Raw genomic sequence first — 13,114 nt, forward strand, 5'->3', positions numbered from 1 at the left:
GGAGTCGGGGTGGGGTGAAGATTGCTGACTGTATTCGCGTAGTAAGATGTACGGTATGTTTCGATGTAATTTTCCCAGCTCAAGATATCCGGGTCGGCGACTCGACAGTACAGCTTGTCTGGCTGAAGACTTGCTCGAGTGGACGTTCAAGTCAATCGAGATGTTGCGGCAACCGGGCGACAGGTCAAGCACACTTCCTGATTTCCAGACAGATCAAGGTAGGTAGGTCTGTACGTCGGATAGGTGTCTTAACCGCCAAGGTGAGGTGAGGTGAGACGCCGCTCTCATTGGGAAACGCAAAGGGGCAAAGAGAGGAACGTGAGAGCAGAAAAGAGGAGAGTAAGGTATCCCAAGGTCGGCAACCGACGGGCAAGAGGGTGGTCCGGTCTTTTTAAGGTCTCCCTGTCCCCTCCGATATGGGGATATGGGGGCTCGGGGAATGCCACTTTTACCTGGAGAGGAGGCATGGGCCACGGCGGGATAGGAACGGCCGAAGAGAGATCATGATGAATGGATCGCTGCCCGTGCTGCCCATGCTGCTGATGAACCACACACTCACTGCGTGCAGTCACTGGCAGACTGGCACTGCATCCCGTCGTCCATTCCTGGGCATTGTGGGATGGGCTGCCCCTGCCGTCTGGGGTGGGCTATGGTCGAAATAAGGCTAGCAAATGTTGCAGAACATGGAGATATGATGGAACAGATCAAAGCCGGCATGCTCATCCATCAATTGGAAGGGAAGCAAGACCCCAAGCCGGGAACACCAGGCGAGCCCGGGGTGAAGTGACGAAACGGGAGCTGCCAGATCGGGATGCTAGGAGAGCAGGTGCAGTCCGGGTGTGGTGGGCTTGATTCCTTCCAGTTGAACCTTTGACCGCAGCTGCACAGGTTGCACAAGTTGCAGAGGAAGTCGCAGTGACTATGATGCTCGCATGAGGTACAAAGCTCCGGGCTCAGGGCAAGAAGGTGGTAGGTACCTGCCTATATGATCAAGGTAAGCTGTAGAGGTAAGCTTCAACTCCGAGTCCATCCTTGATTATGATGACCTAGAAAAAGTCCTCGCATTACAACCACATGGAGCCCCAGACCCGACGGTGGGCATGGGAGGTTGCCCCGTTGGAAGTTACACTGCACGCTTCACTCAGGCACGAGTTCTGTCACAGTCAGATCTCACCCGTAGGTTGTCTGTTACAAGACAATTGTCTTGATAGACGGGAGACACACAATTCCAACGCGAGCTGAAGGCAATATGAGCGGCGACATAGGGAAGAACCTGGAAAGACCGAGACGAGAAGACGAGTACGTACCTGCCTTGGGGGTGGTCATTGAGACAGGCAATCACAACCTCGGGCTTTGTTGTATCATGGAAATGATGAAAGCATGGCAGGCGCGGCGCGGCGGGCCCAGCATCAAGGGTCGGGCATTCCCCCTTTGAAAGCTGTTGGCAGGCGCATGTGGCAGGTTCGGAGCAGAGCGGGATGGAAATCGCAAGCCCGGGCAGCCATCTCCAAGCCATCATCATTGATGTCGCCTGCCATCCGTCCTTCATCCCACATTCCGCACCATAGACTCATGCGAGATGTCTTCATTGGACCCCCATATTCATGTCTTGATATCAGTCGCATTTTACGCAGCTTGCCCCCGGATCCAGTGCTATTCCCACAGATCGGTGATGAGCTGAGCGTGGGGAAACTGGATTGCTTGCACCGCCTCACAAGTCGAAACGTCGCTTCCTCTCATGCTTCTGTCGGCCCTGGCTGGTTCTTTCTGAAGACGGTGCGATGATGGTTCGAAAGTGGGTAAGGTAGCCTTAGTAGGTACGATGAGCCCCAACTCGGCTCCTTCCTGGTTCGGGACAGTCTCTGGTTGAGGAAATGGAAGGAGGGTCGTGATCGCACGTGTGTAATGACAGGAGCAAGCCCATGGAGGAAAGGATGCCCGGATATACGGCAGCATAGTGGGCGGTAGTGGTTGATGCTTCTCAAGTACAGGTAAACCCTTAAAAGTTTGTTAGCGCGAGACCTGCAACATCTTCGGACAAGGCAGAGGATATGGAATTCCGGCGGTCCTATTGGTCCAACCCGAGCCAGACCCAGGGTAAGAACAACAATTGATGGTGTCCCACACACATCGCATCAAAACTTGACTCCACTTATAGCGGGCAATAACGAACCAGATGCTATTCATAGCAGGAATGCCACCTAGCATTCCTGAAAGTGGTGAAAGAGCTCTCTGCAAGTACCACGCTAACGAACTTTTCAGGGGTGACTGTATCTCCGTCGCCGGGTGCTGTGGGAATTATGGAGATGTTCTCTTCAAGTTGGCTTCCAGGGGGTCGAGTCGGCCCCATTTTGCACTGCAAGCCATCGATTCGCATCGACGAGAGCGACCTCTCATCACACAACTTCAATCTCACTTTGTTGCGCACCACCTTCCACGACAAGCGCGCGCCCAGCCTTCCCATCCGGGCTCTTCCACCCGGCCTTTTCCACCGTCACTTTCGATTACGGGCTTATTGCATCCTCCTCACGTCCGGCCTTCCCCGGGTCTTTGCGACGAGAAGTCACCCTGCCTCCCTGCTTACTGCGGCGACATGGCAACCTCTCTCTGTCTCTACGCTTGCTGTAACCGCTCGGTCGCCTATTCAAGAGAGCGCAAATAAGGCTGGCGAGAATGGTTGAAACCGGATTGAGTTCCTACATCGAGGAAACCCCCGAATTAGGCCCGTCTTAACCCGTCCCTGGGCTGTATAATTGGCCTGTAGCCGGTGACCCTGAGGTTCGTCCTCCTTGTTGATGCTACGCCCGTCGTAGCCATGGAGCTCCTCCTCGCTTGCCCAATTCCACGCTAGAGAATCGCTACTATATCTCCTTTGGGCCCAACAATGTGCCATGCTGGCTGATCGGATCAGAGCAACCGAAAACCAACACCTCCACAGCGCACACCCCACGACCGTCAACGGCATCGACGGGCAGCTCTGCAGCCTATATGTACAAGGATTCCCGTATTTCTACAAGGAGTCTCCGATATCTCGGCCCGTTTGCAAACGTTGCAGCATAAAGCACAACCACAACCACACGGATCCCAAGCTTCTTGAAGGTCATCCAAGGGTTGACAGGTTCCATACGACCTGACACAGGCCCTTGATACAGCCTCATCACTCCTTTTGCCGCCTGCTACGGGTTATTGAGAAAGCGGTATGTCAGGCTGAACAAGTAGACTCAAGGTGCCTAAAAAGATGGTCTCCACCAAGCTGCATCAAAAGGGGCCGACTTCTCCAGAGTTTCCCCAGATCGGTAATGACAGGGGCATCAACCACCTTGCTGACACAATTCGCCGCGTCATGGCCGACTTTATACCGCGGATGGAACGAAGAGGATCAAATCGACCAACAAACGTGGACCAGTCCAGTCTTGAGGCACCCAAAACTCCGTTCTCGTGGTCACAATTCTTTTTTGGGTGCACCTTGCCTTCTGTTGCTGTCTCGAGGTTGCTACTCTGAGAAAGAGATCGTGCCGAAGCCCGATGCATATAATCCATGATTCGTCGGGTCAGCCCGCCTTCTCCGTGAAGCATTTTACCGGCTCACACCTTGCATTCGCCTAAGAAGTAGCCAAGGCGAATGCGAATTTATCCTCCATAATTCGTTTGATTCCTACTATCCAGTCATTTCGTGCTGTTGAAAAGATGGGATTATTCTGCCGTCTCAAGTCAGCTCCTACATCACGAGTCTGTCCACTTGGGTTCGTTGAGCTACTGCCGGTGCTCGCTGTTTCACTGCCCTCATAATGGATCGAGAGTCACACGGCGCATCAGTAATTGGCAGTCGAGTAGTACTCGCCAGGCTCAACCTTGTTTTTCGGTATAAATGCCAGCATCAACTAGACATCATGTGAAATGTCAGAATACATCGACCGCCTGACCTCAGATTGATGGTAGCACCAAAATGATATATCACGTCTCATGGGGGATTCGTTTAACGAGTGAAGATGCAATACGGTAGTATCACGTATTACCTTCCTGGGCACAGGAATGATCGTGTCGGGATAACCTTCTGACACTATGCAAACCCCCTCATACCGTTTTGATATGCCATCCACGGGGGTGTAAATGTGGCCAAAACCATGTATGCTTCCTTTGCATCGGACTGTTGGAGGTGACAGAAATGCTGTGTCTGTCTCTGTTGCTGTCTGGATAAGCATAGGTTGAAGGTAAATTCGTTTCCCGTTCAACAAGGCAGGTGTGTACCCCTTATTGCCAAGCAGCAGTGTCATCTCACTGATATGCTATATAGCATGCCGAAAATTGGACGGGTGATCACAAGGCAATCGGGTTGTGCAACCAACCGGTTGATACACTGTCGTTTTCTGCAATTGTTCTAGAAGACCCGGACCCCAATCCCATACTCGGCACTCTCTCCAGGCCATGTGCTTTCGTTTCGGGGTTCAGAAGTTCGGGGCGATGCGGAAAGGACAAGTGATGGCGGGGAGGGCGGCAAGATTCCACACACATGTGCCATTTCCATTCAATTTCGCCAGGCGACAGATCAGAGAATGCTTATGATTCCTCGTCGAGCTCGGGTTTTCACCCTCATCGGCGCTTGTAGACTCAGCGCATCACATCGAGCCTTGACGAGGAGGTCAAGCCCGAAGTTGCTGATGTTGTTGCTGCAATGATCTGCTCAGAATTTCAAGGGTTCGTCTCGGCTTACCGGGTCAAAGGGAGCGGGGGAAGCTCTCGTCTCCTCTTCTGCATCCTCTCCAGCTCAGAAGACATCACTCGATGATGGACCACAAGGGTACGGGGAGGAAAACCAAAAGGGTTCTCTGCAGGAAGCCTCTGGACTGACTTATCGGTCGACATAGGTGATAGCAAAGACGAGCTTTGTGTCTCTAAAGAACGCCTGAAAAGGAAGTGAGTTGCACACTCAGACTCGGACCGTCGGCAACTTACTAGTTCATGTGCGGTTCTTCAGGGGTGGTGGTCGGCACCTTCATGGTGGTTGGCCCCCAAAATGACGTTATTCTCACTCTTCGGAGCATGGCGTGCACGCTAGAAACGGCTGCGGTGGACAAGGACTGAAGCTCCCCTCTCAAAAGTCTCGTTTACCGCGGTAGGAGTTCGTTTCCTGGGTCAATGGCTTTTGCTCTGTCTTGTCACTGGCCAGCCCTGATGCCGTGATGGTGGTGGCATCGTGGACTCGTGGTAGAGTCCCAAAAAAGAGATCATGTCGTGGTTGAAGAAGAGTGGGGTAAGGGAACAGAAGCTCGAGCCCGGGCCATGAATTCAAAGTGGAGCCCGCGTGCAACAAAAGCAGTCTCCGGCAGGCCCTTGTGCCTCTCTTCACCACCTTTTGCATCCACCTGAATTTTCACCTTTCATAAAAACCCCCGCGTTTGACAAAGCTTCAATTTCCTCCACGCAACCAACAGCTTCTTTCTCTATCTTTCCCTCCTTCTGCTAACCCCACGACGCCAATCACGGTCATGAACTTGATCATGCTGCTGGTTTCTTGACGATCGCACCGCAGACATTTTTCATTTCTTGGTGCAGCCACGGAATTGGCAAGTCACACCGGCCCTCCGGCCTCGCCGTCTACCGAAGCACGCAAGAAGGAAGCCGCAAGCGAACAAAAGTTGCACGACCATGGGCTCGGTCGCTTGGCCCAATCATCCCCTCTCCCTCTTCGCATCTTCCTCTCTACATACACTACTCCTTTCCTATCATCGCAAAGTGCAACACCAGGTTCGGAGCATGCGCAGTGTTCACCAAAGTCCATTCAGCTCTCTCCTGCCTCGTCCTCCCCCAAGCCTTGTGACAGGTTGTTGGCGATTACCCGTCAAGCCCTGTTTGTAGCTCGTTATAGCTGAGCTCGGCGGCGCGGGAGGGTTGAAGGGGCCAGGCTGAGGCGATATGTTCTGAGGTGAGCTGCCGCTGCAGGGACGGCTTGGCTCAGCTTCACAGAGGTTCATGAGAGCTTCCTTGCCACTATGAATAGTGACTTACCCACTACCTTTTTTGCCAAGCAAGGTGTTCGCTTTATGCGTTCGTCTACACATCTACATCTCAACTGGTTGACGTTGATGTCTAAGCTCAATGGCTAGATTAACATATTTCAAACCCAATGCTGGGCGCCCGTGTTGACCGTCTCGTCTTGAGCTTCACATGATATGCGGGAATCAGTGGAGGTTACATACTATACCCCAATCAACAACGTCTGTTGTTGTGTGGTAGATGGTACCTTTGTTCTTCTGGGGGAGTTGATGAGGGGAACCTACCTCGCCGGTCTAGATGTTCGCGGATCATGGTGCCATTCATGGTCTGTCAACCGGACAAAGGGGAAGGTAGCCAGCATCATGAACCATTCAACTGGGAGCTGTGGTGGTGGTGGTGTGTACCCCTCTTTTGTCTCCCTGTCCATAACTCCTTTTCCTCCCCTCACCCACGTAAACGTGCAGGATGTTTTCTGCAAATTGTAAAAGCAACGGGGTTGTATCGGTATTGGTGCTGATGGTGACAACTGAGAGAACCTAAAAACCGCCCGTGGTTCGTTCCATTTGGCGTTTGAATGGTTGCATCTGATTACCTATCTACCTCCATGCTGTCTCAACCACACACACTTTCAGTTGCACTACCCACACCATTACCAGCTATGCTCTTCGTAAACGTCATGCAACATGCTACCAAAAAAGTTCTGGAAAGTCATTGTTCCCGAAACGCATGTACCATCTACACCACACACCCCGGGCCCTATCCAGCCCATCTAGCCCCATTCCCATCAATCAGACAACCGACTGCCGCTGTCTTGTACTTCTCGAGAGAGAGTCGGCTTGCCGATTTCAGGTCGGACGGACATCCCGCCGTGTGTACCCGTACCGTACTCGCCCTACTCATGCCTGCCGCCCCCGTGTGCCGCCCGTGTGCGGTGGTGCCTGCCAATGTTCTGTTTCTGTGTCACGTCATTGTCATTGTCATTGAGGACGGTTGTTGACTTGTCGAGGCGGGACCGGAAGGGTAGTAGTACATGCCTCACCTACCTACTACCTCACCGTCGATTGACACTTTGACACTATTAGCGGATTAGGACGGCTCCTGCTTTCAGCACTTGGACCGGACCTAAACTAGACATCAGAGGCTGAGAAGCTAGAGCAAGTACATGACAGATAGCATCATGCAAGCCTCAGGTGAGGTTGAAATTAAACTTCTTCCCCTTTTGATAGTCCGCTCTCCTTAGCCTACTGCGGCGTCTTAGCGTCAACTCCTTATTGTCAATGCCCGCCGATACCCGGCCGCCGGTCGGCGGTCGGTAGGTAGCCATGCCTTGCGGGCCACAGTTATCTATCCAAGAGACGTTGTGCGCCGCGGCTGTCTCCTCCTGGCGCATGGAAAGAAAGATAGGTGGAGACGGGACACAAACCCAATCTCCCCTCGGAGTTCGGCAATCCTTCATCCACCACGACATACCAAACAACAGCACGTTGTGACACTTCCGGTCCCGGCGCCGGTTTCCGGCCTCCGGAGGGAGCTCTCTCTACTGTCGTTGCGGTGCGGCTGGGGCGGCCGGACTCAGATTCAGGTGAGATGAGACAGTCCGATCCGCCACCTGTGAGCCCGATCACCACACGCCAGGTTGGCATGGAGTGATCGTCACCTTTTGGGAAGGAATTGGGTAGGACTGGGTAGGACAGGAGGATACTGCCGTCAAAAGGGCATGGCACATGGGCGTGGACGACAGGTTGTGTTGTGTATGCGGTGGGCTATGCTGTGTAAGGCTTCGAGAAGGGGAGGACAGGAGGATGTGGACGACTTCTGTTACACTTATACACGTGGTCTTGGGTTACATACCGACTTGTCGTCGTTTCGACACGCGGAAATGGCAGAGGAAGGGCACAGAGAGAGGCATAGAAAGAAAGGGGTTCTAGAACTCGTGGTGGTGGTGAGCGTATGGGAGGTTACCAGACGGGACTGGGACGAGATACAAGCAAAGCCCTTTTGTGCCACTGTGTTTGTCAACATCGTTCAACAACCGTCTCTGTGGTTAGGAGTCTGGTTGTCTCTGGACGACGGAAGGGTAGGGAAACGAAGAGGAGCACATACATCCACTGCCTGTGATTTGTTTACTTTCATTTCACTGCTTTCTAGTTCTATCCACATGCCAATTGCCGTCTGTCGTATTTCACTTACACTGCGGCTGACACGGCGTTGCCGTACTTCCCTTTTGGACCCCTTTTTTGTTCCAGTTCGGCTGGCTTGCCGAGTTGTAAGACGTGATGCATGTATGGAACTTCCATGTTTATCAGCTTTCATTAGATTTACATGCTTATACGCATCTTCGGTGTTTTCAAATGATAGACAATAGATGCATTCTTCATCAAGTCTTGTTGAAGATTCACTTTGAGAACGATACTTTCCCTTATCCATGATTGATTACGACGTCCGTTACAGGATCGGATGTTCCCGTCTGCTTAAAAACCGGTGTGACGAATATCAGACAGGTAGTAGTAGGTATGTTGACAACCGAAATCTCTACTATTGATATAGGTCTTCAGGTTTGCGCAATCTCCCTGACCTTGGAACTGAAGTTCAGATCTCATCCGAAAGGCCTGCTAACAGATCGAGCAAGTCATGCTCGGACTCTCAAGTTTTGCGACCTCTTTGTCAAGTGTGAAGAGAAGACAACATGCAAAGCTTCAAGATGTATTTCGAAGCCTCCAAGACATACCTGGTAGATCACCAACCCTGTCTCAGATCTGCCGTGGTCCTGTATCATGTTAAGTGAAGCAGGCGCACCACAGCAGACGGTTAGAAGTTGATAGCATGTCAAGGAAAATGCCACCTGGATATGTCTTAGACAGTATATCTATGCAACCACTCACATTGTGTGTGCTTCAACGGTCATGAAGGGTTCCGTGATGACGACAAGGGCGTAACGAAGCAGAGCCGCCTACGGCACCATGGAGGGCACCCAACATCAAGTCCAACAACCACACCGGTGCATAGGCGTTCTGAATGCTACCGTCCAAAACCAGACGGGACCTACCGCTCGGCCGCTGTATCCGTCGCTAAAACAAGTCTCACAGGACTTCGCAGCATCAGCTTCCGTCAAGTCCCAGAGATTCAAGAATAGCTCGTCGTTTGTCCCGTTTAAATAACTCTAGGCACCGGGTCGCGACCCGACGTTCCGGGGTACGTAATCCGGGGGTCGGGTTTAACTGCGTGTGGGTTGCCATGCTGATTACTTGCATGGCTTGTCGCGCGGATCCACGGGATGTGCATGCTGTAAGGAACAGAAAAGCTTCGTCGTATAATGTAGCCCGGAAGATTGACCGAAGGAGACAGAAAAGGTCATGAGATCCGTACTGTAAAACGCGACAGTGTGAGGTTGTTGAAAGGTTGAAAAGTGTGTGTGATTGTGCAGGAGGTTGAGTTGCGGTTGACCAGTGGTGAAGATTGGAGAAGATGCCGTGCATGCTGTGAGGGTTAGGTGTGGGGAAAATGGTGTGCTGTAGACCAGGGTTTTACCAGGGTGTTCTCCGGGGTTAACCGTGGGATGGTTCCTGCCAAGAAATGGTGTCCAACTCCGCTTTCGCAGCTGCCGTTCCAGGCCGTCTTCTCCGCACAATGACAATTGCCGATTGCGTCATTCATCATTCCAACCAACAACGCTGAGCCGAGGTCAGACTGCTGGTCACCGTTTACCACCACCATCATTCACCGTGAGACCCAAACATCACCGGCACTACCTATCAACAAGAAGTACTTCTGAGATATCAACTGGCTTTAGGCGATTGACAATCCAAAATCTCATTTGCCAAGCATTTTGAAGAGGCGCTTATTCGACGCGGAAGTCGCCAAGACCACTGTAGATAGCCTCGGTTCTCGTTCGTTCGGAGACACTGCGTTCGAATTCGTAAGCGACATCATGCCCGAAACTATCAAGCGATATCCTGACCCGGACAAGTGAGTGCAATTTTTGAATACCTCATAATCGAATTTATGACTGACAACCGTGTAGGCCTGTCCACATTATCTTTGTGGGAGCTGGTGCCGTCGGTTGTTTCTATGCGTCGAGGCTGCATCATGTAGGTTCATCCCGGTTTGTTTACTTTACCTCTCACAAGTCAGGGGTGAAACATAACTTGGCTCCTCATCATCCATCATCACTCATTCTTACCGTACTCACCGTTACCTACGGATTCTAACGCCTCTCTACCAGCCCTCCAAAAACATCCACGTCTCCCTCATCGCCCGTTCCAACTACAAAGCCCTGCTAGACAACGGCGTCAAACTACAAACCCACTCCTTCGGCGACTACACTTTCACTCCGCACGCCGTCTTCCCCAACGTCGCCGCCGCCGCCTCCGCCCCTGTTCAACAATGGGACTACGTCATCGTAACCACCAAAGCGCTGCCCGACCGCGGTGACGACTCGGCCCTCATCGCCCCGCTCATCGGTCCCAACTCGTGCATCGTCCTGATCCAAAACGGCGTTGGCGTCGAAGCGCCCTACCGCACCCGCTTCCCTTCGACGCCCATCATCAGCGCCGTCACCGTCGTCTCGGCCGAGCAAATCAGCCTCGGCGTGATCCGGCAGAACCGGTGGACGCGCATCCACCTCGGTCCGTACTCTAACTCCGCTAGCTTTGATACTAGCACGCCTGCTACCAAAGACCGTGAAGCCCCTTCTGCCACTCCCAAAGGTGAAACAGGCGGTTTAACACCCACCGGCTCCTCCCCCTCTCCCTCCTCATCTGCGCCATCCCCATCCCCATCCCACACCCTCACCCCCACCGACCTCGCCCTCCAACAAAAAGGCCACGACCTCGCCGCCCGCCTAACATCCTACCTCGTCCACCTCGGCTCAATCCGCGACGCCCACCTCTCGTCCGAATCCCACCTCCAACTAATCCGGTGGCACAAACTCTGCATCAACGCCGCCTTCAACCCGTGCTCCGTCCTTTCCGGGGGGCTTGGCAACGCCGAGATGGTTCGGGACCTCGAACTCCGCCTCTTTTTGTCCAGCATAATGTACGAGATCTGGGATGCCGCTCCCCTTATCCTCGGTCTACCGAAAGGTGAAGGGTTCGATAAAGATCCCAAGGGGTTTGCGGCGCCGGAGAAGATCTTGAAGAGTACGGAGAGGAATGTGGGATCTAAGCCGAGTATGTTGTTGGATTGGGAGGCGGGGAGGCCGCTGGAGCTGGAGGTTATTGTGGGGAATCCGGTGAGGATTGCGAGGGGACGGGGGGTGGAGATGCCGAGGTTGCAGGGGGTTTATGCGCTTTTGAGGAGTATGCAGGGTGTTAGGGAGAGGAGGAAGAGGGAGGGGAAGTTGTGAATGGGCGAATGGTGGTTGGGGGTGAGGAAAAGGGAGGTTGTGGCTTGTGAGTGAGGAAAAGGATGTGGAGGTGAGAGGTGGGTTGACGGGTTGAGCGAGCGAGCGAGCGAGCATTGTTACTGCTCTTTGGCGATAGTTCAGGTTCGGGAGTAAAGGATTTGGATGGTGGCATGTAGAGACTGGTAGTTCACAGTAGTATATCAGGATACGGTAGAAGATGGAGTAGAAAACATGTTGGTCCTAACTCTCACTGTGTTGAGAAGACCTCTGGTGGTTGGTCTTGCCTGTCCATCGGGCATTTTGAGCTTTGCTATTGTACTCTTATGAGGCGACTCAAGTGAGACTTAGCAGCGTGACATTCAACATGAGAAACAAGGTATCGAGACCAAACGCCTGTGATCTGTCCTACCACTTTAAGGGGAATTTCTACAGAAACGTTCGCCTCAAGAACTCCCTACATGCACGATAGGAATCCTGATCCCACCCGGACCCAGCTCGTCCGTGACATGAAAGAGTTTATTGTTTTTCATTGCCTCTTTATCGCGTACTTCTTGTCGGCGACATGGCCGGATTTGGTACCTAGGGTTGGGCGAAATTTCTTACTTGAACAGACGGAATCATTGAAGGACTAGAGTTTGGGCCGCTGATGGCGTCCAATTCGGTGTACTGTCCCGTAACCCGGAATATGCCCTCATCGAAGTATGGAATAACCATGATCTGCATACCTACCCGGTCCCTCTTCCGACGTCGTAGTCCTCGAATAACGTCAGCAGGACATTATCCCACCAAGCCAGTGAAGTTGACCCCAGGGGTCGCCAAACCATAACTCGAAGGCCCGGAGTTACCTTACCTATTAAGCCGTAGTCAGGGCTTCTTCTGAGACCGAGTTCCTCTATATAGACAGTTCAAGTGACTGCCTGTATATTGGGATATACGAAGGGGAGACGCAGAGACACCGGGCTGATGCGATGTGACTGGGAGTAAGGTGAGCAGGCGACCCGCACACATGCCAACGGTTGAGTTGAAGGGCAAAGGAGTAAATGATCCGTACTCAGCAGCGAAAGACGCACACATGAAGGTTTAAGAGGGAGGCCGACGCTGTTTTGGTTAGTGGTCCAGGTCTCGGTGCGCGAAGGAGGAGGTTGTCAAGATTGTTAATAGCAGTACTGAAAGAAATGGTGAAACCGGTTGTGGCGATGGTGCTGTGAGCGTTCACAGCTACCAATTCTTGATCGAGATACATTATCTCCCAACCTCCATCGATTGTGTATCCCACAATTGAATCGGTAACCAAACTCATCGAGCTCAGTGCCTCCACGCTCCAGAAAGTCCAAAAACCGTTGTTCATCTATGGCAGTCATCCGATCCTGATAGTCACAGTCTTGTGAGATGGCGCCATGTGTGCTGGTGCTGTCTGGACAAGTACCCACGATGCAAGTGTGCGGTAATACTATCGCTGCATCTATCCCCGGCGCCGCTTCCCTCGTCAAAGAGGCCATTACTAGCCTCGCTGCTGTGGAATGGAACTATCGAGAATGAAGCCACTCGCTCCAGAATCTCCTTCATCAGGCCTGAACGTCCCGTCCTAAGACAGACTCAATAGCTCTCTCTCTCTCTGCTTTATAGCCCCCAGCTTCAGATCAAATACACACATACTACCATACCCACTGGAAAACTCGGGATCCCGTCCGCTCTCCCATAGATAAGCCAGTGAGGGCCAGACTAGTAGTTGGGTCGGTGACGACCAGCGAATCCCTGGTGTTGTATGTCCTTTTT

The 13,114-nt window shown here is 52.6% G+C and overlaps 2 protein-coding genes across 2 annotated transcripts; both read left to right on the plus strand.

Moving 5' to 3' along the window:
• The first annotated feature begins 7,586 nt into the window (after positions 1-7,586).
• B0H65DRAFT_221767 (uncharacterized protein) lies at positions 7,587-8,401 on the plus strand. Its single transcript, XM_062822059.1, has one exon. The coding sequence runs from the start codon at positions 7,712-7,714 to the stop codon at positions 8,357-8,359; it is 648 nt and encodes a 215-aa protein (XP_062680311.1). The 5' UTR covers positions 7,587-7,711; the 3' UTR covers positions 8,360-8,401.
• Positions 8,402-9,817: 1,416 nt separating this feature from the next.
• B0H65DRAFT_221999 (2-dehydropantoate 2-reductase) lies at positions 9,818-11,602 on the plus strand. The gene is made up of 3 exons (XM_062822061.1): positions 9,818-9,960; positions 10,016-10,082; positions 10,217-11,602. The coding sequence occupies exons 1-3, from the start codon at positions 9,923-9,925 to the stop codon at positions 11,336-11,338; spliced, it is 1,227 nt and encodes a 408-aa protein (XP_062680312.1). The 5' UTR covers positions 9,818-9,922; the 3' UTR covers positions 11,339-11,602.
• The last annotated feature ends 1,512 nt before the right edge of the window (positions 11,603-13,114 follow it).

This window comes from Neurospora tetraspora, assembly GCF_033439725.1.
Source record: "Neurospora tetraspora strain CBS 560.94 chromosome Unknown B0H65scaffold_5, whole genome shotgun sequence".
NCBI lineage: Eukaryota > Fungi > Ascomycota > Sordariomycetes > Sordariales > Sordariaceae > Neurospora > Neurospora tetraspora.